The sequence below is a fragment of the Sinohyriopsis cumingii genome, chromosome 17 (genome assembly GCF_028554795.1).
Source record: "Sinohyriopsis cumingii isolate HCF-2022 chromosome 17, ASM2855479v2, whole genome shotgun sequence".
Taxonomy (NCBI): domain Eukaryota; kingdom Metazoa; phylum Mollusca; class Bivalvia; order Unionida; family Unionidae; genus Sinohyriopsis; species Sinohyriopsis cumingii.
Genome location: NC_142977.1, coordinates 91,174,528 through 91,201,692, shown reverse-complemented (window position 1 = coordinate 91,201,692; position 27,165 = coordinate 91,174,528). Strand labels below are relative to the sequence as shown.

The window sequence follows — 27,165 nt, the reverse complement described above, 5'->3', positions numbered from 1 at the left end:
GTGACCTTGCAATTAAAACAAACATGCAACAAATATACATGTTATAAAAGCTAACATCAACTGCATAAAAGAAAACAAAGATGTCACGTTTACCCCGACCCAGAGTAGTCCCAGTTTGAAACTTATAAAATCAAGGTAATTCTGAAAAGCCATTGTTTGATGTTAAACATTGCCGCAGGCTAGCACTAATCCCTTACGTAAGATTGCCGTGGCTAGAAGTGGAGAGCCAGACCTAGGAGCTGCGAGGCCACCAGATAGTCAATCATCACCTAGATGTGGGAACGTTTGTCCAGATCAAAAGAAGTTGCCCGAAGAAGTGGGAGTGTCTTAACTTCTTTTCCCTGCAGACAGACAGCCAGGTTGAACTGGCCACTAAGACAATTGGACAGGGTCACAGCGCCACCCAATCAGAATCGAGATAGGGGAGAGACCCTGATTTGGCTAGAATGATATCTCCGCGTCTTCCGGCAAGAATTAGTTCACTAGAGAGATTGCCCAGAGGAGCATAGCGTAGCTCTGAACAGCCATTCATTATTGGCGGGAATATCTTAGAACAGGAAATTCTAAGTACAGACAGCTTCAAATAAGGTCAGCGAGCTAGTTGTTTGGTCTTTGCGGAATGCGACTGCATTTTTAATTGTAGGTCGTATGTATACTTTATTATTACTAGAATCGTAGTATGAAGAATTACTTTGTGGTGTTAATATGCTTGCATATTTTGAAGAAACGAGTTGATATTTGTAAAGAATTATATAGCTTGCAAAGCGTCGTAAGAGTAAATATTGTAATTCGCTATGTGGGTATTTTATAGTAGACTAGCACATGTGTTCATGTGATTATAGATTTTGCCATTGTTGAATATTTGTGTACGCTTGTGGGAGTGTAATGTACAGACATGTGTCTGATTGTTGTCATATTGTAGTACAATGAGATTAAATATACATGTGTATATACTGATGTGACACAATGTATTGATGTCTGTATGACAATTCGCTGATACCGCGTTATTACGCCATTGTTTACCCTTAAAGAAGTGTGTGGGAATTTCAATGTGTACGCATGCGTGACAGAAACCGTAATAGCCTTATCTGATGATTAATTGTTGATCTAGTGTGAGGTGAGGTTCGATAAAGCATATGTTAACAGATTGTGGTTTTTCACAGGAAGCTTTGAGGGACAGACCAGTTACAGTTTGGTCCCGTAGTCTCAGATAGAGAGACGGAGGAAAGGAGAAGAAAGGAGAGAAGTCAGGAGAAGTTGAAGTCTAGGAGGAAAAGAGGAGAGAAGGAAGGAAGAGGAACTTGGGAGCGAAATTGGAGGAGGAGATAGTCAAGAGGGAAACGGAGTCAAAGGAGGTGTTGGAGGAATGGAAGGAAGGAAGGAATTAGCGGGAAAGAAAGAGATGAGTAGACACAAGGACAGGGGGAAAATCGAACTCACACTGTAAATCACAGGATGAATTAGGCTGTCACCTGGTCGAGGGAAAGACGGTTGATTGAGAGTTTATCGTTTTAAATTATCGAATTTATTAAATTGTTATTAATTGAATTTCATCTTCGTGTTATCTATAATTTAACCGTCGGCATTGCTGACTGGGGGCTCAGAGCTGTAAATCTACCTCGTCACTAATTTAACTTCTAACCCCACGAGCCCAGGTGGAACTTTCATCATAATTTAATTAATATATAATGGAAGAACCCCACCCCAATGCGTGCAACCTTCACAAAAGATGACAAAAGTTATTACAAATAATATGGTTTTACAAGCTGTTATTGTACAGCTGAATAAATATATCCCAGACATAAACCTGTATAAATGTTAAGCAGTCAAAATTTGCACAGGTATAATTTCTTAAAAGCTGAAATATTAGGTGCTTGTTTAAGATCAAACTATTCCATAAACAAGTGTAAGCAAAAGATGCCTTAAAATACTCAGTCCAAACTTTTGCTATATATAAAACATTTTCACTATACCATGACTTCTTAGTGCTAATGTTACTTAAAAACTTAAAACAGCTTTTCTAAAATTAATCCCATCCTGACTTGGCATCCATCCATGAAAGGAGACTGTGTAGAGCTTGAAATATTTTTAATATTTAAAATTGCCCTGGCTGCTGTTTTCTGTAAGCTGTATAGTCCCTGCATGAAAGACGAATTACAGTGTTCTACCCACACAATACAGCAGCAGATAAACTGTTAAAAAACAACTGTATTGAACACTTTTCAGATTAACTGATCTAATATAAAATCTCTAACCCTTTTCAAAATTACTACTGAGCTTAAGACAAACTGTACATAAAAGTAAAAAACTAGTTTTACACTGAACTTAATCACAATTCAACATGTACAGACATGCACAAAGTTATCTCGTATCAATCTTCCACCAAGGCAGGTGCAACCAAACTGGCTCCATGATAGGGCTAAAAAATAAAATATACAGGGCTCAGCAAATACTTGTCTATCAACTACCCTCTTTTAAAGTCCAAGACTTTCTCAGTTACAATACCATTTAGGATTTATCCCATAGCAATTAGATTGTCTCCATTAGTTGTCTCTCATCCCATGGCAAATAGATTGTCTCCATTACTTGTCTCTTATCCTGTGGCAAATAGATCGTCTCCATTAGTTGTCTCTTATCCCATGTCAAATAAATTATCTCCATTAGTTGTGTCTTATCCCATGGCAGATAGACTGACTCCATTATTGTCTCTTATCCCATGGCAAACAGGTTGCCACCATAGTTGTCTCTCATCCCATGGCAAACAGGTTGCCTCCTGTAATGATCTCTTACATCATGCAAGAGGACAACAGGCTAATTCTATATCCCCTTGTCTACAGAAGAACAACTGAACAATGGGCTTATCCTATCCCATAGTTCACATAAGGACATCAGGATGATGGGTCTATTCTGTATCCCAAAGTTCACAGAAGGACCTCAGGACAATAGGTCAATTCTAAATCCCCTAGTCCAAAAAAGGATATCCGGACAAAAGGTCAATTCTCTATCATCTTGTTCATAGAAGGACATCAGGATTATATATCCCTTCATCCAGAGAAGGACATCTGGAAAATAGGTCAATTCTATGTCCCCTAATCCATAGAAAGTACATCAGAAATATATCAGTTCTGTATCCCCATGTCCATAGAAGGATGTCAGGACAATAGGTCAATTTTATATCCCCTATTTCACAGAAGATCTGGACAATGATCCTATTCTATATCCCCTAGTTCACAGAAGGACTATCGGACAATGGGCCTATTCTATATTCCCAGATCCCTTTTCTCACTGTTAAGCTCTCACTTCTCCCTTTTCTGTCCAAAAAGAGAAGTCACTTTTCACTAACATTAAAGTCTAGCTTGACCCCTGCTTTATCTTTATCTCCTAGTTCAAAAATGACATCTGTCTTGACACTGTATACATGCTGTAACTTACTGGTTCCTGCATGATGACTTTGATGTCCTGATTGTCACTGGTTGATAGAATGAAGGAAGTACCATTGCTGTCAACCTAAAATATACAAAACATTATTCATCCATAGTTAATCCTTTTGCTCTTTGGTGGATCACTATTGCAATGATAAACAACTGAACTTTTAACAAATCTGTTTTATTTAACAGTCCCCCCCCCATAAAAAAAAACAACCAGGCCAAACTTGAATCACTTGGAATACCAAGAGTTCAAAATTCACCTCTCTAAATTTAAATGACAAATGAAAATTTCCTGTGGTTGAGTGAAATTTTACACTCACAGAACTGAGCAGCTGCATATGTATGGAAGAGCAGTGTTTTTCCTTCATGAAAAGGATGTTCTGTTGAGAATCATGAAAACTTTGTTCATTCACTTCATGCATATTCATTCATTTTAATAAAGACTTGTCAGACAGAGAGCAAGAGGTCTTGCTAGGATTTTAAAACTAGGTGTCCACGACTCCCATTTAGGTAAAAATAGGAGTCCCACCAGCAGAAGTTGCAGTCCCCTCCCAAAAAACTAAGCAAATTAGAAGAACTATTGGTTGCCACTGAGTTTAATTTCTACATTCTTTTTAACACCAACAGCTCTTGTTGTCCATCAGAGTGAGACTAAATTTTTCCAAAGAATGTCTTATTCCATGCACTAAGCTAGGCATCACACACTTTCTTACACTTAGCTACTGTCCCAACCGAACCATGTTGGTTGTTGAAACCAGTTAAAACGATCTTTCATATGTTGGACATTTTGAAAATAAATGTTATTTAAACAGAATAACGAACAACTTCATTAGAAAAAGTGTGTTATTAAAATTATTATCGATGTGATTGTAAAATGAGGATTCAGTCAATAAACAGCTCAGTTTTCTAATGCCCACCCCCCCCTTTTCAAGCTGTCAAAGCGATTTTTTAAAATCAATTTATGGAGGTCCCTCTGTAACTTGCGCCTCGCTTATAGTGCAGTCTATGTTTGTGGACCCCATTGTGCACAAGTTATCAAGGGAGAGGTGTGAGTGTGTATGTATGTGTGTGTGTGTGTGTGTGTGTGTGTATATATATATATATATATATATATATATGCCAAATAAAAGTATTGCTCTGGTTATCCAAAAGAGCCTATTTTTTCCTTTCTGTTGACCCAACATTTTATTAATACATTACAATGGGAAAAAGATAAATAAAATTTGGATGAAAAACATGACAGAGATATAACTATGATCAAGTTAAATTCTTTGATGTGAATGACACTTATTTTCTAGTTTATGCTTCATTTAACACAGTCTGGACATCAACCAGAGCCTTAACTGACCTAAGTACCCTTTTGTTTATTTTTCAATTTAACCAGAACCACACATACTTTTTTCCGCCTTATCATTACAAACTTATTTTCTTACATCAGAAGAAAGGGCAATTTTACAGATTTACAAAGTGCATTTAGGTGGCGCTCTACAGTTTCATATTTTGCATAGGGGTAGAATTTTAAAGAAAAAGAATTTCCCCAGCTTTCCACAATGGTTTTACTGGCTATTTAAAAAAGACCTTGTATATCTTAGGTATAATTCAAAGAACCTTTAATTTCCTTTATTTTGGTTATGATTGATGGGTGTAATATGGGTTATAGAGTATACAGCTTGGCCTTACTCCAGATGTGCACCTTTCAAAAAACTGCTAGCTCCACTTGGTCATTTTCACTTCCTGAACCCCATAGGTAAATTGTATAAAAAAGAGCAGATAACTTTTTTTTTTACAATTTATATATTTGGTAATTCATTCATTGCACTTTCAGAAGCTGGTATTGTCTAGTCTGGCAAAATTCATTTTCTTATTTTAATAGCTGCTATGGATAATGTACTTTAGGCTAATTCAGGCTGATTTTTTAGCACAAGGGAGCAGTCATATTAGTCAGCAGTATGCTTAAATCATGTACAATTTCCAAAAGTACAATATCCAAAGAAATATCATCCACATTACATTAATGTAGCATAGAGGTATGCCAACACTCTCTTCACTGTGCATGTTTTAAATGCAAACAACTTCACCTAACAAACAGTCACTCTCTCAAAAGTACATAATAACTGGTGAGCATGCCCTTAATATGACCCTTGCAGGCATGTGAGTGCAATTTGCAGTTTGGTGTGCCAGAGCCCACTCTTAGTGAAATGTATCCCTCGATGCCAGCCTAGGTTCTGAGAGAATTTCATTGAAAATGAAGAGCATGCCATAAACTGGTAAATCATCTCAAGTATATGGATAGGACCAGATGCACCAGGATAAATGTGCAGATCTTGTAGCAGATTCATCTTTGCCAGAAAGAATAATTAACTTTGACAAAAAAGGAATCAACAGTGAGCATTTCCCTCCAAAAACTGTATGTGGCAAAGGATACTCAGGCACCAACAGTAGTATTATCATGATCAAAGAATGTAACCATCATTGGGTGTGGCAATGCCAATGGAAACCACATCCTGCCATATTCTGTACTCCCCCACCACAGATGAAGAAATGGAACAAACAATTTTTGAAGTGCTCCTCCTGGATCTGTTGGTGATATGTCAGATAGTGATTTGACCAACTCAACAACTTTTCTGAATTATATCACCAAATACTCTGCCAAGCATAGTGAAATAGCTGTTAGAAATAACTCACACCTGACACAGCTAACTAAACTGACTGCTCCCATGTGCTTGAAATACCAGCCTGAACCAGTCTAAAGTACACTATCTTTAGCAGTTATTAAAATAGGTAAAATGAATGTCGCCAGACTAAACAATACCAGCTTCTAGAAGTACAATGAATGAATTTACAATGTAAAGAAAGTTTTTAAAAAGTTATTTTTTTTTTTTTTAAAAATCCAATTTTGTCTTAAATCTAGGAAGTGGAAATGATAAAGCAGAATTTTTTTATTATTCTATAGGTGCACATCTGAAGTAAGGCCAAGCTCAGCTGTATAATCTATAAGCTAAATTCCACCCAACAATCATGCACCAAAACAAAGGAACTTGTTCTTTGAACAATATTGAATATACAAGGTACAGTGTGGCCAGTGTATATTAAAAAGTTACATGTATCTCTGTCTCTACTAATATTCTGAGGCTTTTTTAATTATAATTTGGGGACATTTACATGAAACATGTTTTTGTGATATATTTCATAAATAAATCAGTACCCTCATTATTTTTGCTTATTTAAAAAAAAGTAGTAGGATTTATATCTAATAAATAAACATATTTAATTTTAACAGTAAATTTTCAATCAACCTTTAAGGGTACAGCAACAAGTAGATCTCCACCTTTTTTGTGTGCTGACATTACTGGCATCAGACATCTATGATACTTGGCACTATTTGTGCTGGAGATTTCAACCTTTGGCTCTAACACTATCAAGCTGCTTGCTTCCAGAATCAGAAATTTAAAATTATTCTGGTCAATAACTGATGGTTGTTCAAGTGTCCTGGTCTGACAGGGATTCACACTCAAAATGTGTATTCAGAAGGATTTAATGCTGTTGGTCAAAAGAAGAGGGACTTTACTTAACATCCACATACAAAGGTCAGTTGAAATAAATTCATTAATTACTAGCTAGCAGCCCATAGTTTGACACTTTTTTTAGCATAAAACTCCAGCACAAACAAAATGCCAAACAACATTGATCTCTGACTCAAATAATGTCTGAAAAAAGGCAGAAATTACTTGTTGGTCTACCTTGAAGGTAATCACAATATTTAACTTAGTTTGACCAACTTATCTTTTAAAATTTGTTTCATAACAGTAAAAATTACAATAAATAAAAATAAAACATTCTCCTGGAACATTGTCTTCTGGCTTGGATTATCTATAGTCCTACAACATAAGACACATCACCGATATTTTTGTTCTGGTGGGGGTGGTGGTGATGGGTCTTACTGCCTAACTAACTGCACTGTGTAGTGTGTTTTGATGTAGACTAACTGTAACTAAAGTCAAATTTTCATGAATATCACACACAACTGGCAACCAATAACGATGCTTTTCTACAAAGTAAAGTTATAATGTTTTTGCCAGACTTAACTTACCCTAATGTCTTTTCTCTAATAAATTCAAATTCTCACAAAAGAAATGGACATGTTTTAAAGTTTCGTAGGCCTACATTTCACTTGGCGGGAAAGCAATGAAAGCCGATAATGCCAAAATCAGGTTCAGTTGAAATATTATTCTTTAACGAAATGAATAAAAATATATTCTGCCTAATGGAACTGTAAGCAACGTTTTGTTTTGTTCAAGAAGCATATCCACCACACGAACCTACTTAGACATGCTTCGGAATACATCGACTACCATCACATTGCAACAAATTCAAACATGTCAACAGAACATGAAAATGCATCCATTTGCTAGTGTCACATTTTCATTCCACCAGGATAAATGCATCACAGTAAGTACATTACAGATAAATTAGTGGAAGACTGTCAATCTAGGTGGCCAAGGGTGCGAGATATTCCTGAAACTTTGACTACTCATTCTGATGTCAACTGACATAGAAGCAGGCTCTACAAGGCCGTTATTTGGATAGCAAGGCATGGCACTAAAACAAAAACAACAATGTGTTATGTCTTACACTGAAGGACTAGGATTATCTGCACTTCTTTATATAAGTTAAGAAGGATACAAAACAGTTTTAAGTTCAGAAATCTGTACATTCAAAGACTGAAAACTCCGGTTCTGCATATTCAAAATACCAACTAAGCATTGGAAAATGTTGCCAGGTAAATCTAATCCATTTTTTAAAATTAGAAGTAAACAAATTGATATACAGTAAAACCTGTTATGAGAGACCGCCCCTTCTGCCAACCAAAAGCGGTCTCTCAAGACAGGTGGTCTCTCATAAGAGGTGTGTGAAAATGGACTGGTTTTCAGGGTCAATAGTTAGCATTGTTGAAAAATAAATAATACCCATACTCACTGTACATGTATCATATCCTTTATTCATGAATCTTGTTAAATAATGCATGCATTCCTCTCAAAATATCTTTATATAATAAAGATATACATCTATCAAACAAGAATAAAATTTATATTTCAACATCACATTAATATATACAAAAAATTAACAGTTAGATATGATGTATATATCTTATTTTATACACTTATTCACTTGTTTTTTTTTAAAGAAATCCATTATACTTCTTTGTTGACATGTTTCCCTCAGCTATTTGGTCTGAACATGTATCTCAATTATTGCCCTTTCATGAATCAACTTCCCACTTACTGGTATGTTTTTACTCCTTGCGACACAAAACCACTCCCCTACTCGCTCGTTCAGATCTCCGTAAACTGTCCGTCGTGCCGTGGCACATTTCCTCTGTGCTTGTGCACCTTTCTGCCATTCGTTTCTAATGGACTTCTTGTCTTTGATTACATTTTGAACTTGCGTTTTACCGACGCTTAAGCTGACTGCTATTTTGCGAGTGGTCTCGCCTTTTTAATTTCTTTCAATGACATTAATCCTTTCTTCCAGTGTTAAAATTTTTCTTTTTTTCAGCGGAGATTCTGCCGTTGTTATTAATGTTGACGTTATAAAGACTATCGGTTTTGATCAGGTTTTGGGGAATTGTGGAATAAATATATATTATGTACCAATGAATGAAACCAAAAGACATAATTAACTCATCAGGAAACAATACTGTACATTTATTCTGAGACGAAGTTTAAATCAACAGCGTTATAGCTTGATAAACAAATGTTCCGACCATCTGCACCCACGTAAACAGATTGTGGCTTGGTGAAACACTAACAAAAGAAATAAAAAATAATTAAAAAAAAATCCGGAAATGATTCTCACTTACTAGTATTAAAGACAATGAGCTCATTCACCCTCCAGGCATTATGGATTAACTGGAAAGCAAACGACGTACTCAAACCAACACTGAAGCCCTTTCAAACGATTTCTCACTTGGACATAAGGACTACCGGCGTTTTGTGAGTTTTCATACAGATAAAGAAAAAATACAAACCTCTAAATTGACTGCGTATATCCATCATTACTCCCTTTGATGTTACTCTTACTGGCTATTCACATGACTTCGGCACTACAATGGCGGTTAGTGACATGTACTTTAGTCTGGTTTACTGCAGTTTACAAATGACACCGTACGCTGGAGTTGTAAATTTCACAAAACTGGTACTGTAGCAAGACAAATTATTTTTAAATACTTTATTAGAGCAATCTTTGCTATTTATGCAGTCTTTATTACAAAGGATTAAATGATGGTTAGAGGTGTTTATCCCGATATATGGTTGTTCAACTATTGTGTTATTTAATGTGCACTTTGTTTGCATACTACATTTATCCCGAGCTCTAGTGTTTACAAAGGATTAAGTTAAGGTCAGTGGTGTCAATCTGTTTTGATTTTTGGCGATGCGGTCGTTCATAGCAGTGTCAAAATGCATATTTTGCCAAGAAATCGCGGTCGCTGGTCGCGTTCAGCAGGTGGTCGTTCATAACAGAGCGTTTATATAGTAAAATCGATCCGTGCATTACGATTGTGTTCGGAAATGACAGGTGGTCGCTCATAGCAGAGGTCGCTCATGACAGGTTTTACTGTAGTACCATCATAAGTTTTCCCAACTGGATTATTTTACCTTTTACAACAAAATCTGTTCCAAAATGAAAATTTATTATCAATATAATGAAAATTTTAGAATACTTTAGTTAAATTGCATGGTGTAACTTTCCTTAAAACTATGTGTTATTGCTGCTGATCAGCAATGTACAATTTTTACCAGTGCAAATGTACAATTGTGTCACATGAAGAAAATGACTCCTGTGGAGTGTCAAAACGGGTGACGTAATAGTGTTTACAAGGGAGTTGTTTGGTTGAAACAACGCTAAGAGCATGAGTAAATGTATTATTTTGATCTGTTATCCATACTTTGTTAAAGTAACTAATGTTTTCAAACTGGTAAGTGCTATCACCTGGCACATTTCTGAAAAGGTGCAAGTGACACTGCTTAAGTGCGTCAAAACTGACGAGTACGGTATACCATGAGTACAGCTACAAAGAGCCATTGGGAAACAAGCTGAGAAGCTAACCTGTTTTCCAATTCCAAGAACGCAAACTTCTCGTCCACGGTAGTTACTCAACATAGAGCCGTTGATTCTGGGCTTAACGAAATCTTCAGTCATCATTGTGTGTTATCTGCGAAATGTTACTTCAGGTCGTTGAATTATAGAGCGGAAATCGAAAATGGCGCGAGTTTATTCTATCTAATACACGTGTCTGGCTGCGAAGCTGTTGAAAGATACCTAAATTTCAAATATAAAAAAAAAATCTTCAGTTACATAAATGTCCGCCTTAATTTCCAGTTATGGTTTAAACGTGTTATAGTGGTCCCTAATTCTTCTATGCTCCAGACTTTTTTTTTTTTTTTTTTTTTTTGTTGTTGTTTTATTTTGTATTTTTGGGTTTTGTTGTCTGTGCAAAATCAGATGGAAATAGCATTAAATAATAGCCTCCATATATATATATATATATATATATATATATATATATATATATATATATATATATATATATATATAAGCGTGGTCAGGCACAGAAAAAATGGAGAGAGTAAATTATATTACTCCATTTTCGTTCAGTCTACTTTGAATAATAAATTAGATCGAAGGGTATTTTGAAAAGAGGAACACTGGTGTATGGGGGTGGACAGTAGTTGCGTGAGGCTCCCATGTGTGTGTATGTGGGGGGGGGGGGCATATACTAACTATATAGGCGCCAATATGTTGACGTGCAGGAGAGTACTAGAGAATCATATCATATTATACAGACGCCGAGACGCCCATAGGTTTCATATGGGAATTGTATTGTACCAGGGGTGCACAATCTTTTTCAGCCAAGGGCCAGAATGCACTTTCTAAGACCACTCGAGGGCCGCAAACACTGATCTCATTAATATAACTACTGTTCACGGGCCAGATGTCTGTGTGGTTTTAATTTGCCCTGAAGGCCGGACAGAACAGGTTCGCAGGCCAAATTCGGCCCGCGAGCGACGGGTTATGCACCCTTTGATTATACGGTAAAAAGTGTTCAAAAGGTAACCATGTTACAAGTCACTGACCTCATTTTGGGTTACGTTTGTAGAAATGACCTCAATATGCGCCACTATACGTACGTATAGGGAATTCTTTTTTAAATTTGGCGATAGCGTTAAAAGGGGAATGGTATTATTGGGTCAAAAATATTTATGGGTTCAAATGGGAAATCCCATGTTAAAAGGTCCATAGGTTTAACATAGGAATGGTATTAGGCATCTTCGCTAGCCAAGGTTCCGATATATTAACACTATGTAGATAGAGTTCACATATCGGAACATGGGCTAGCGAAGATGAGTATTATAGGGTCAAAAGTGTTTATACAGTCAAAAGTATTTATGGGGACAAAAGTTTTTATAGGAAGAAGGGAAAATGTTAAATTAGTGATTGCTGTAGGCTGTTTCTATGTTACAAGATTTATGGAGTTGTACGGGAATGTTAACACTTATAGAAATCATCCAACATACATTTTTGGGAACAATCCAACACCCACTTTTGTATTACAGTCCAATGCACCACATATACAATCCAGCACCTAATTTTGTATCACAATCCAAACACACCACATATACAATCCAGCACTTAATACTTTTATTACTATTCAAACACATCACATATACAATCCAGCATCCATTTTTTTATTACTCCCCAACATACTACATGTATAAAATTCAGCACCCACATTTTGATTACTCTCCAAACACTTATAGGGGCAACAGAAATTTAATACAAGATAAGAGTTTACTGAATTTAACATGGGGGAGGGGAGTAGAAAGTATATAGCTTTAAAGAGTAAAAGAAAATTATCAGAGCCTACGAGAAATAACCATGGGAAGAACTGTCTACCAACACCCCATGCACACTATCCAAATCTCCTTGTGTAGTGTCATAAATACCCACACCAACGATCAAACGAAAGGGATATGATGTAAAAAAGGGATGTAATTACACAAACTATCCAACACCCATACACACTATCCAACGCATTGTGTAATTTCTAAAACTCTGCACTTACTATCAGAAGAAAGGTTATGATGTAAAAGAAGCGATAAAATGAACATACTATCCAAAACACCACTAATATTATGGAACACCCCATACATACTAACCAAAATCCCTTTTCTCCATGAATGAATTTAGTGACTGCGTGTTTAAGTAATTCATTCATGGTATTAAAAAATTAAGAGAAAACAACGACGGGTGGACAGACTGACTGACTGCTCTTGTATGTACGTCGACTTGTCGAGCGCGAAAGCGCCATCACTCATGCCGAGGTTGTATACCTGTTTTGCATGCTAGCACGCATTTCGTTAATTAAAGGATTATTTGCACAGCACATTAATCTTTGCCGGTCATTCGACGTGTGTGAATGAGAAAACCACATTTATCGTCTTGTGTGTGCGTTCAGTGGGAAACAAGACACCATTCGTCTACACCACAGACTTTCTAACCAATATATCTAGACTCGGAAAAGGAGGAAAAAGCTGGTTGGAGTACCCGAGTGTCAGCGGTAACTTTCTGAAGTGCCGTAGATATACTATTTATCAAATTCGGCCCATTTACCTAGTTCTGGCTATCTCTAACACCCATTTTTTGTGAGGCACACTTGTATTTAGAGTCACACCTTCCAGTGTTTAAAATCTTCCTACCCACGCATATTTTGAAAATCATTTTGTGTACATAAAGAAAAAGAATGCTAGAGGACATTCGGGCGGATTTAAAGTATCTGTGACAAATGTATTGGACTAATTTATCTAAACCCAGGAGAAACAGACATTCTTGTACCAATATTTCTAAAACTTCCATCACCAAATTCACTATCACCGCCATCTAAATGCCACTATCAGCAGTTACTACTACCACTACCGAAGCAGCACTAGGAGGAGTAAAACTTGTCCATGGAAAGGGATCGAGACAGTTAAAGCTGATGACGTCATCCCATACAATTTTGTTTTTATTCGCAAAACGTCAGCAGTCCTTTGAAGGGTCACCTATGTCTCTTACAATATACATATATATGTTATAATATTTATTGTGCATTTTTTCTTATATTTCCGAATTGTGTAATGCAGTGTTAGGCTTTATTTATCTTTTTCAGTTATCATTCTTAGTGGCTTCATTATAATAATCTGACCCCAATCCGGTTCATTTTGTTACAAGAGTGTCAGAAGTGGATTCAGATTAAACGGAGCACTAACGTTATTGTTTTATAGGTCTGTGACCTTCCCGACAAGACTTTGGGTGGTTGAGTAATTATCTAATTTTACTTTGATATTAATTTGTTTGCTGATATACACATTTCATATGATTTTGTTGCCTTCTGAGAAGGAAGATACGGCTGGTTTGTGAAATTTCATAATTACATATTTTCGCATGGTAGTGCACATGGAATTAGTCATATCGTATACAAATGACGCCACTAAATAACCGGATTGAGTTGTGTAAACAGTTTGGGTCCGCGGGGGGTGGGGGCTTAGGAAATTCATACAGGAAGAGCAGGCTCGGGAAAGGGATCGGAGATTAAAGGAAATTGAAATGTATAGGGAGAAATTATAGGTTGAACAAAAGGCGGAGCGGGAATGAAGAAGAATATAGAATTAGAGAATCAGGTCGAGAAGGAGAAGATAGGTTAGAAAGGGTGAGATAGAACGGGAAGCCGAGGAAAGAAAATAACATTTTAGCGAAGGAGGCCGAAAAGGAAAGGATAGGATGGGAAAGGGAAGCAGAAAGGGAAAGGGTAGAACTGCTCAAAGAAGTAGAGGATAGGAAATTAGAAAGGGAAAAACAAACAAAGCTAGAGGAATTGAAGTTAGAGTATAGAACAAGGGAGAGGGAGCACAAAAGGAATTCTGAGCTAATGCAGGCTAAAAGGGAGGGGGACAAGACTACAACTCATGGAAACTGAGAAGTCCAAAATTGCCCATATTTGAAGATGATAAGGATAACATGGATAGTTATTTGAATAGGTTTGAAAGGTATACCACTGCACAGAAGTGGAAAAGAGATTATTGGTCTTTCCATCTTAGCGCTTTATTAAATGGGAAAGCGTTCGACGTATATTTTTGTTTACCTGCAGACGATTCGCGTTGAAGGAGGTTCTCCTATATAGGTACGAACTAACCGAGCAAGGGTTTTCGCAAGAACTCTACCAAGTTCCCGTCGCAAGGATAGAAATTGAGACGCCTTTCTTGGCCGGAACCTTTACCCTATTTATGAGCTCACCATTGGAAATGTTCAGGGTTCTAGACTCCCAACCATATCAGACTCACGATTTCCAATCGTACAAGTAGTGGAACCAGATCGCAGGTGAAAAAGGGTAATCAGCCTTTATATAAGTTGAAAATACCGAAAGCCGTGACCGATATCTCATGCCACTATTTGTTATATGAGTAAGAACACTTCGTGATTTTGAGCGCGATCGCGGCGAAAATCCTATCCTGCACCGTGAAGGAATGTACGAGCGGGGGTCCTCTAGATTTCTACGTAGGAAAGGATTAATGTATAGGGAATCTACTACGTCAGATGGATGGAAGTTCATACAACTAGTTGTTTCCCAGAAATTTAGGTCGCATGTACTCAGAGTAGCGCATGAGTAAAGTATGACAGGTCACCTGGGCACGAACAAAACTGCTGATAGGGTGTTACCAGAATTCCATTGTCCGGGCGTCAGTAGCGACGAAGAGCGATTTTGTCGTTCGTGCGATGTTTGTCCGAAAGAGACCATCTCTCTAAGAGAAGGTTAACTAGGGTACCGTTAGGTCAGGTGCCCCTATTAGACAATATATTTAAAAGATAGCCTTGGACATTGTGGGACCTATGTTTCCAATTACAGATCGGAATAAACGATACATCCTAAACTTAGTATAATACGTCATTAGGTAACCTGAAGCATAGATTTGTCATCAATCGAAAGCGAACGTGTGACCGAAGCTCTTCTTTTGACTTGTTCAACAGGGTCGAAGTGCTTGAGTTTTTTTTTTTTTTTTTACGGATTGTGGAACGCAATTGACCTCGGATCTCATGGCAAATATTAGTAGGTTGTTGTCTCTTAAGCAGTTACTTACGACACCATATCACCCTATGTGTGATGGACTAGTAGAGGAATTTAACGTGACGTTGAAACAAATGCTACGTCGGATGTGCGCAGAAAGACCTCGAGATTGAGACAGATATCTCAGCGAAGTAGTAAATTTGACGTGGGTGATTGAGTGTTGGTGATTCTCCCCACCAATAAAAACAACGTACTGGTCCTATGGACAGGGCCATACGAAGTCAAATAGGTTAAAGGCGAAATGGATTAAAGGATCGACAAGGAAGGTAGGTCGAAGATATTTCACGCCAATATGCTAGAATTTATCTGGAAAGACCTCATCAAACAATTAAAAAGGGGTCTTGAACGTAGTACGTATTGCCGTCATAGAAGAGCAGTCGAGCGACGAGTCGGAATTTGACTCCAGTATTGAAATTCCTCTCTAATACCCCATCGAGACAGGGAAAGAAGGTGCAGACGAGATCAGCATGTGCCCGGACTTACCTGAAGGTCAACTTATACAAACTTTGGCGATTTTGTCGAAATATACCGATGTGTATACGGACCGGCCAGGACATACTGGGTTGATACAACACGAGATTAACTTGAGCACCTTAGAGCCGTTAAGAATTCAAAGATATCCAATACCCTTTAATACGCGGGAGACGACCAACGAAAGAGTGGGAAAATGTTGGATCTAGGAGTGATCTAACCGTCCAGTTCACTGTATTCCCGGTAGTATTAGTCAGAAAGAAGGACGGAACAAACCATTTTTGCATGGACTTTCGGCAACTGAACAAAATCACCGTGTTCGATGCGGAACCGATGCCAGACATGGAGGGCTTGTTTTCAAATTTAACAGGGCACCAATACATTTCAAAGTTAGGTCTTACCAAAGGATATTGGCAGATGCCCATCGCTGATAATGTCCCTGCGTTAATGTTATTCGCGACTCCAAAATGTCTTTTCCAATTTAAGGTCATGCCTTTCGTTTTGATCAACGCCCGTGCGTCGTGCGTTCACCTTGTGCGCAAATTGTTGAAAGGTATGAAAAAACACTGACAGTTTAGTAGACGATATCTACATATATGCGCGTACCTGGGAAGAGCATGTTAAAGTATTAATCACTCTATTTGACAGGCTTCATAGGGACAATCTCACAGCTAGACCCACCAAATGTAGTAAGGCATATTCTAATTTAGAATGTTTAGGGCATATAGTAAGTGGATCGGGACAGTTGAAATCCCACTATGACAAAATTAAAGGGATGGGAAATACACCTAGACCCAAGACCAAGAAACAAATTCAGTCAATCCTCGGTTTGATAGGGTTCAATAGAAAATATGTTCCAAATTGATTAGTGCACCAATTCTAAAGATGCCAGAACTCAACAAAACATTTGTACTGAGGGCTGATGATTCCGATGCGGGATTATGATCGGTTTTGCTACATGAGCAAGAGGGGATAATGTTACCCATTGCCTATGCAAATTAGGAAATTGCTGCTTCGTGAGCAAAGCTACTTAATCGGAAAGGAGTGCTTAGCCTTGGTGTACGGAATAGGTACAGTTTTACTTACCTTTTTGGGAGGGAAGTTGTTCTTCAAACGGATCATCATCAGCTCATGTATTTGAACAAAGCAAAAGTCGCAAACGCAAGATTGATGCGCTTGGCTTTTGACTTTACAGCCGTATAATTTTGTAATCGAGGTGATTGGAGGGTCGAAACATGTGGGGGCTGATTTTTAAGTAAGGTATGATAGCAGATCAATTTTACTATGAAATTCTAGTATTCGAAACTGGATATTTTAGTACGTGTTTTTATTCACATTTAAGGATAAAGGCAGGGAACTAGAGGTTTTACGGATCCTTAGCAGACCGTGAGGGGTGGACCATTCGTGGTGGCTCCTTGACCATCCGGCAGATTGGCGGGGCTGAAATTACCTCGTGGTTATGGATTGGACGCCGCTAGATATATGTCCCGATTAATAATAAATCAGTTATCGCTGAGTGAAAAGTTGTTGTTTACATGAAATCATTCATTACTGTTTGAGAGAAACAATATCATTGTTTTGAAATTCACGTATCATTGTTTGAGAGTTTAATTGTTTTCTATGCGCACGAGTTTGGGTGTAGGATTTTTTCTATCTTTAATCATCTATAAATAAACATAGTATTTTCGTTTATCATTCTTAGTGTCTTTATTGTAATCTGACCCCCGCCAGGTTCATCTTGTTACAATGGTATCGATCCTTTGAAGGAAGATTTTATCATTGTGGAAGCATGTGGTTAGGTCTATCGATAGAAATTCATCCCTGAGAACAAACTACCCTTCCGCTGTCGATACTCCTCCAAACCTTTGCTTGTGCTGCATTACTTGTGTGAAAGTAAAGACAAATGGGTGCATCATGCAAGAAATGGCGGAGAAAAGAAAATTAGAAGTCTTTCTACGGATGGTTAGCATTTGGAAACCGCTAAATCCTCGGCGAAAGGATGTTTATTCTACAGATGTTCCACCTGTATTTATAAACGAAATTCATAGTTCACCTCGGATGAGTATTATGACCAAATATGCCAACGACGCCTGACGTTAGAAAGATACGGATATCAATGTATAGAAATCTGAGAGCACCATTACGATGGACGTATAAAACTGATCCAGACTCAAGACACGTTGCCGAAAGTTACGACGTGGTGGAACAATTAAATCAACGTGACTGTTTGAAGGACGAACCAAGGCCATACCCATGCTCTAATACTTGGAAAAATCTCCGAGAAGAAATCAAATACAGCGATGTTTGTTCTTTGTGTCCTTGGGTGTGCAAATATGCCGATTTCCTACAGTCACCGTGAAATTTTGATAGAAGATATGGACGTGGAACACTCTTATCAGTAAGAACGGCTGAACAAATGCAAGGATTTACCTCCAACCTTTTTATACCATGCTGTCTTAACACACCATTGCCAGGGAAAACTGATATTTACTTTATGTAATGCGTGTACTAAAACATGTAATCAAGACAAACCTTGTTGATACAATGATGAATAACACGTGGGTGAATGACCAATAGTTTCGTCATCGGGATCGTGGTTACCGTTTCTTAAAAGCTTAAAAAATATGACACTTTCCTACCTATAAACATTACCAAAAGAATGAATACTTCAATTACGTGATTTTTGCTGGCTACACTAATGAATTTCTCAAACGTAAACAAGAAGCTGTTGGCTATCCTTCTTCGTGTCAGACTCCGAAAGGCAAGGAGACATTCAAAAGAAAGGAACAAAGATCGTTTGCTAAGGCACTGTTTAATTGTTTGTTTAGAAAACCGGCGCAACGTCAGATATTGTCCAAGACGGAATGCTTGACAAATCTAACACGCTACTTTCAACTGGGAGACTACAAAAGGAAAACGCATGCAACGCATGAAAATCAGCTGTGGAAATTAGATCTTTACGCATTACTAAGAAGCGACATTGTGCTCCACTTGCCTGGACGAGATTGGAAATATCATCATTGCAGCGTACGTAGCAGCCAGTTCCTGTTTAAAATTGTATTCCGTCTTAGATTCTCTGAGTCTTTTTCTTTGTTATCGACAGTAGCATGTACATCGATCGTGCTCATGGTGATAGCACCAGCATCGAAGGAGACCGTTTAGGTCTGTGAACGGACTAGCAATCGGTAGGCACTATCATGGTATTTTTTCTGGCGATGTCCCCAAAAGTTACAGACACCAATACCGAGATCGACAGGTAGAAATTCATAGCAAATGCAAACTTTCGCGTGAAATCTTTAGATCTGAGGAAATTGATCACCTGCAGCACTAACAAATTGTTAGTAAAATGTTCTACCGGAAACGAACGTGTCTTCGAGACCAAATTATTTACCGTACGGACTCGCTGAGCACCCATGCAAAAACGGACAATGTTTCAAGGCCAACACTTCATCGCGATTTTATACGTCGACGTCGAAAGACGATGAACAATTAAACACAGTAACTGAGCCAGGGACCCACTATGAAATCCGAGTTCAGTTTGGAGGCCAGCACACTTTCAACGATACTTGCTAACTCGACACATCAACCGACCGAAGAGCCCATTACATATTTCTAGGTCAAAAATGGACTGGAGTGCGATGACGTGCCTTGCAAGCAGTGATGCCGTACTCTTTGATATTAGCGATGCAGCACGACCTTACCGCTCCATAACTACCATCGAATGCAATAGTGTTCGTGTTCCTTACCGCTCTACTAGCGAAAACGATGCCACCTTTCTGGTCTGCCGATAAACGTGATGCCTTTCGTGTACCTATCTACGGATCTATCCCTGCACTGGCAAACCACTTTGGCTACCAAAAGATCATCAAGATGTAAAAATAAAATAGGAATACACGTTTCCTGTGCTTGCCTGGCTGTTTCGATGCCAGACATCTACCCGCAATGATGTAATACTGCAAAGAATAAATATTCCAGAGTATGAAGACTTACAGGCTTACAAAATACGTGTACACGAAGTGTCTCCTCGTGCATGTTGTGTGTGAATTTGTGATTAACTAAATTGGGTTCCTTACTGTAGCAGAGATACCCAGCAAAGAATGTATGATTATTTCATTAAAAAAAGGGAAATATATTCCTGTAAATGACTAGTTTAGAAGAGCACACTCATAATTTGCCTTTGGAGCTATTGGAACACATTCACAGACAGTTGGTCAAAATTACAAGGGATAGTTCCGATATCGAACGATAAACTCCGCTCACTCAGTTGCTGTTGCTGCGGCTTACAAGCTATCATGAAAATGCCGGAGTTAGTAGCATCAGATACTGATTGTATCCTGAGTCGTATCAGGCCAACGTATTTATCGTCAATTTTTAATTAGACTTTGTTATTTGTATGCCACACATATTTTAACTTTACTCACAAAGTCTTTTTGAATTTATAGCAGACACGATGCGTGACAGCTGTCAGAAGTGTGTAGAGTTGGTGTTGTACAGCGTACAAAATTTCGGCCAAGTGCTCTTCAGACCCCAAAACTTACTTTCCGATATCTTCCTTAATTCTAAGAAGTTGTATGCAGTATAAAACTTAATTATAATGCAAGATAATTTATATCTGGCAATATTTTGAGATGTTAAACATGGATAAGTGAAATTTTAATAGAAATTTAAATCAAATTTCAGATTTAGAAAATGTAGCATGCAGCCCGGTCTAGATCTTACAATGGACTCTCTTCTACTGACCCAAAGTCTAGATTTTCTCAGATTTTTATATCCTCCCTATAACTTGTCCCGTCAGTGCCATATTACAATCTTTTCAAAGATCACACGGTCATTAACCTTTCTTGTTAAGCCTATAACAATATCATTCCCTAAAGAACACGCAACTGCCAGTCTTTGTCCTTATCAGATCGTTTCTCCATTTAATGGTGTCATTAGACAAACACTGACCTAGTGTGATCTCTATCACTTAACAGGCTAGCTTTGGGAACTGTTTACAAAGTCAGCAAAGATACCTTGCTACAAAAACTAAATTCTAACGTAAATTTAAATTTCCGTACAAATTTAACAGTTCACGAGAGACAAAATAGAGATATGTTCCACATTTGTTGTGTCTGGTACTCTGCCAGTTGTTAGTACAAATAACAGCACACTAAAATGTTTCACATTTTTATAGGGCCCGTACCATATTTTATTTCCCTTTCAATATCAGTAACCACAAAAGGCGACAATGTAAAACGTTAAATAGTTATATAGACGCTTTAACTAATGAACAATGGTGCTGATCTCTCGCAGGAAGACCTAAGCAATGTCTCTGAGGTGATATATACATATCACTTTGGTAGTAGGAACTAATCCTGGTCACTTATGGAGGGTACATTGAACAAGTCATAATGAGACCTTAATATCACCACCTGACTAATCGTGTGTTTCTAACTAATCCAATACTTCCACTTAATCTTACAGAGCAGTAAGGTGTAGGTAAATTAATTTAAAATGTGCTAGATGTGGAGATTTCGAATGACATTAAGGGTGCAAGCACAAAATTAAAAACAAACACTCAACTTGACATAGTGACACTCAGAAATGTGTAACAATGACTACTCATCATAAAAATATACAAGATTTCTAGAAGTATTCGTTGGATTACGTTCAGACATTTACAGGCTAAATAACCAATAAGATACACTGGAGTTTACGGCAATTTTGGGATGGTGAGGTTTGATAACACTGGACAACAAATTTTTACAAAAGTCATGTTACTGAAATAAAATTAGTCAATTCTTATCAATTTTTATGTGCTGAACACGAATATGACAGTCAAATTGCAAAATTGGCTCTAGTTTTTTTGTAATCTGCAAGAAATTAATGTTTACATAACGAAATGCATTCCAATAGTAAAAGGTCAACTGTAATAGCCTACCTATAAAAAATCAAGTCATTGACTACATCTTAGATTTCTTCGCCTGTCTCTTGTACAGCTGTTCGGGAGCATCTCTGAGGAGTGTCCAGCAGTAGTCAGCCAGCATTGTAGTGGACCATTTTCCCTGGTATCTTTGTTCCATTGTTGCGATAACTTGATGAAAACGTTCGCCGTGTTCATCACTAACAATACCACAGTTGCTAGGAAAGAAATCCAAATGGGAATGAAGGAAGTGAATCTTTAGAGACATATTGCAGCCAAGTTTCTTATACTTCATCAACATGTCTTCTACTAGTTCCTTATAGTTTTCTGCCCTAACATTTCCGAGGAAGTTTGTAGAAACTAGGCGAAAAGCATTCCATGCTTGTTTCGCGTCACCTTCCAGCAAGTTGTTGAACCGGTCATCTTTGAAAAGCTCTCGAATCTGAGGACCCACAAAAACTCCCTCTTTAATCTTTGCTTCGCTGAGTCGAGGGAATTTTTCATGCAGGTATCGGAATGCTGGCAAAGTCCGGTCAATGGCTTTCACGAAGTTCTTCATCAAACCTAGTTTGATGTGAAGGGGTGGTAGCAAGATTTTCTGAGCCTCAACCAGAGCTGGGTGTTGGATATTCTTCTCTCCAATGGCTACATTCTGCCTGTGAGTCCATTCCTTCCTCATGTAGTGCATTTCTCTTGCTCGGCTATCCCACTCGCATAAGAAACACATGTATTTTGTATATCCTTGCTGCAGTCCCATTAAAAGGGCAACTACCTTCAAATCACCACAGAGGTGCCAGCTGTACTTGTTATACTCAATGGAATTCAGTAGCTGCCTTAAGTTATCGTATGTCTCTTTCATGTGGACAGCATACGCTACTGGAATAGATGGAAGAATGTTTCCATTGTGCAAAAGCACAGCCTTGCGACTCAGTTTCGAAGAGTCCACAAATAGTCTCCATTCTTGTGGGTCATGAGTGATTTTTAAAGCATTCATGAGGCCCTCAATATCGGAACAGAATATCAGATTACTTTCCTTTCTGAAGAAACGCTCCAATTGCTGGTGGCGCTTTCGATATGCAGTAATTGTGACATCTTCTTCTAGAAGATTCCATTGTTGGAGTCTTGATCCTAGCAATTCTGCCTTGTTCTTTGATAAGTCCAAATCACGAATCAGGTCATTTAGTTCTTCCTGTGTTATTCTGTGTGGGGTTGATGATGCACCACAGTGAAAATCTGGATCACTGCATGCTGATGGACCAGGAGAAGAACAGGTCGACTCACCTTTGTCTTCGTCAGATGAATCAAGAGAATATTCTGCTGGAGGTTCTGGAATAGGAAGTCCCTCACCATGTGGAACTGGTCTCAATGCAGACGGAATGTTTGGGTAGACTATTCTCGACTTCTTTCGCTTCGTTATTCCGCCGGAAAGAGGAGGAACCAAGCAGAAGTAACAGTCATTTAGGTGGTTGCTTGGCTCTCTCCACACCATTGGGACTGCAAACGGCATTGATGACCTTTTGCAATTCAACCACTGTGAAAGCTGTGTTGTACATGTAGCACAGCATATATGCGGAGCCCAAGGCTTGTCTTGGTCACCAACCTTGCATCCGAAGTAAAGATGATATGCCTTCTTCACTTGAGAATTGATACTTTTCTTCTGGTTGGCAAATGTCACTTCCCCACAAATATAGCAAAAATTGTCCGCGGTATTAACACACTTTCGAGGCATTACTGTTCTTTATTGTACGTAAATGGATAAAATAATAAGTTTTATGTAACAGTAGCTTGAACTGTCTCGCACAACGTCTAAAATATTTTAAATGCTGAACCTATCTCATTGGGCTTTATATAGTACACTGCTTACGTCAGCTTCAGCAGCCGCCTGGCATTAGTATAATAGGCCTACACATGTATAGTACACTGCTGACGTCAACTTACATGGCATTAGTATTGCATTGCATCAGAAAATGATGCAATCAACTGTGGATGATGTGAGCATGATGGTATTATGCAATGTTACATCATTATTCCGGATGTTGCTGCAGTCCTACTGGAGAAATTTACACAGTGAAACATAGAAAATGAGGTATATGAATATCTTCAAAACGAGAGCCAATACAAATTTTTCACGGTTATATTCGTGTTCGGCACACCAAAATACTACAGATTAGGGCCTTTTCAAGTCAGTAATGATTTCACTGTTGACCAGTGTAATTGGTGCAAGAATTAGTACATACTAGTAAACAGGGGAACTAAGGGACAATATACTAAGTTAAAAAATATTAGAGTAAGAAGCTAATTCATGGTGGAAATAACATTTTTAGATTTTTTTAAGTGAATGCAGCCAACTATATACTGCATAGATCAACTATAGGTCCCAGTACATCCTCTATCGTCAACTAAATATGATATTCTGATCTTCACAACAACGACAAATATTTATATATGTGGGGCATGCCCCATATACTTATTAAGATTAGCTAATAATCAACATAATTCAAATATTTTTTAGTGTATTTTAAGTGTCTCGGTTAACAATTATTAAGTAGTATGGTTCACTGGAAAGTAATATCAGCTAATGATAAAATACCGCATTCTGTCAAAGTATTAAATTAAAATATATTATGATACACGACCAAAGTCATGATGGAAATAACAATTTGTTGTATTTCAAGTGCATAGAGCCAAATATGTTCATAACAGTTCAACTATAGGTACATTGAGATACGATATGGTGGACTGAATATGGTGATCCTAAATATTCTAAAATAAATGGGCATTTTGCTCATATGGTATATTTCACCATCAGTGGTACATAGTTAATTCATATGATCTCTTTGATCAGTCCTAGTGTAATGCTTAGGGTGTCATTTAACAATTATTATTAGTAACTGTAATGGTACAATTTTTTAGAATTGTTCTGTAGATAATTTCACAGCACATTATGTCGTGGTCAGCGTACCACGTACCAATTAGGCTAGTCTCGCAATAACTTGTAGCCTGCGTGGGATAGAATCCACTCTGCTTGGGGTATGAATTGAATTTTAATTAGGACACGCTTGTTTAACGGTTAGGATGAGACGAGAACGCCAAATTTAGACAAACCAACGAACATTTTAGGAAGTTGTGTTCCATTTGAAACAGATGTCATAAAAGGATATTTTCCAGAATAGTTACTATTAAAGGCAAACTGGAAAGGAATTTTCCGACTTCAATTGGAGTGATAAAATTTTGGCGGCTAAAGTAGTTATCTTGACTGGCTAAGCTCAACAAATGTGTGTGTGTTCCCAGACGGAATTCATGGTTTTAAATAGTTCCCCTGATAAAATTAACCAGTCCAAGTTTTGTTTTTTTTTCAGCAGAAAGGGAAGACTTGACTCCGGGGGAATAGAATGTACTTCTTGTTAGATTGTCCTAAGGGTGCGTGTGCCACTCTGATATTTTTTTCTTCTGCCTGATAAAACACGTTGAAAAATCGTCAATTTAAGATTTTTGTTTAATGCACAAGGGCCAAATATCGCGTTTAAAGAACGACGAGCATAGATGTACGTAGGGGTTTCTCCGTCTAAAAATAGAGTACAACTTAGAATAATGTGGTCACATGACGCCTCATTGTGTCAAAGATGATAATGGCGGAAGATCTCAAGATGCTTTCATGTCAATGTTTGTAAGTTGCTAATCATGCTGGCTGCAGTGTATAGCCTATCTTGCACTGTGAACTGGCGTTAAACACCAAAGTAACAACAATAATTTTTGCGGTAACAGAAGATTGTTTTAATGCATGTATAGCAGTTTTGATCCTGTATTTTTAGAGCAATATAAAAAACTTTGTTGTGTGATGGGTTCGTGTAGGTTATTTAGTGTATTACTGAATACATTTTACCCTATAACACTCTCTCTCTCTCTCTCTGCCATAGTACGCCAAACTTATCACTTGTAGCACAATTTCCTAGACACTGTTGCATAAATGGTCAGGCGATTTTAAGTATGCATTTGCATTTGTCACACGCTAACATCCATAAAAGCAAATTAGCGATGTAATGACCTGCGTTTCTTGCTAAAATTGCTATGCCAGTTTTTGGTATTATGTACTATACAGGACTCACGGTACTAATTCAACTCCAATGGTAAACATATGGAAACACTATCATATTCAAAATTCAATAACTTAAAATTTATGGGTGCTGATAATGACACCTATAATTCTTCATGCACATCTAACCTTGGTGCAAGCTTATGTGTGGAGAACACCATATGACCCGCGGCACTTTGTTTACATACATGTGCATGAAACACGTTATTGATTCTGCACCAAATGAATCAGGTGCTACTTTCAGTATTGAGTACTCCTGAGTCAAGCCTGTAAAAATGCTAATATTGCATCAGTAGAAATTTGTCAATATTTTTTTTTACATTACATACAGGATAAGCTCTCAAAAGATATTTTTCCTAAAATTTTAATTTTCATTATTAACCAATTATGGACCACCAAACCTGTAAATACTCTATTATTTGTTCACCCATTTCTAGACTGGTTCACAGTTCTTCCGTATAATTAGTACCGTGTGTCCTGCAAGCATGGCTGGTGGGACATTCAGCAGAATTTCTTCCCGGTTCTTTCTTAGCACAGGTAATATAATTTGTTACTTATTATGATATAATGTGTTACTTATTATGATATAATTTGTTATTTATTATGATATAATGTGTTACTTATTATTATACAATTTGTTATTTATTATGAGCGTGAAAGAAGACAAAAATCTTACATTTCGATTGACTTCATAGTTCGTGCAATATTTCTCCTGCTTCGTCTTTGATAGCATTCTTATTTTTGTTTAAATTTTGAATGTTTTACAGCAGGAGGATGAAGCCATGGTCAACTGGTTTGCCCAGAATGGTTTGCTTGGCCAAAACTATGCGAGGAAGGCAAATCTTTATCTCCTGTGGAATTAGTATCGCTTGTGACATAACTGTTCAGCTGCTTGGAGTTTATGTCGATTTCTCTCTCAAATGTGATAACATACAACTGAAATATGCACAAAAAACAACCTTCCTGACAGTTGGACATATTAAAGCGATTTTGTGTGTAACTTTATCTTGAAAATGTGCTATATTTCGCATTTATTCTAATTTCAACCACTGTCCATTCTCATAGCATTTTTGCAGTAAAGTGAAAATTCTTCAGTTAGAAAAAGTACATA

The 27,165-nt window shown here is 37.6% G+C and overlaps 1 protein-coding gene across 1 annotated transcript in view; it reads right to left on the bottom strand.

Annotated features, from left to right (window-relative positions):
• LOC149779412 (replication protein A 14 kDa subunit-like) overlaps positions 1-10,724 on the bottom strand; it is a 33,250-nt gene extending 22,526 nt beyond the window's left edge. The window contains exons 1-2 of the mRNA XM_089940072.1: positions 10,536-10,724; positions 3,433-3,507 (exon numbers count right to left, since the gene is read on the bottom strand). Of these exons, the coding sequence (XP_089796198.1) occupies positions 3,433-3,507; positions 10,536-10,631 (171 nt within the window). The 5' untranslated portion in view covers positions 10,632-10,724. The remainder of the gene's footprint in view (positions 1-3,432; positions 3,508-10,535) is intronic.
• Between the last annotated feature and the right edge of the window lie 16,441 nt (positions 10,725-27,165).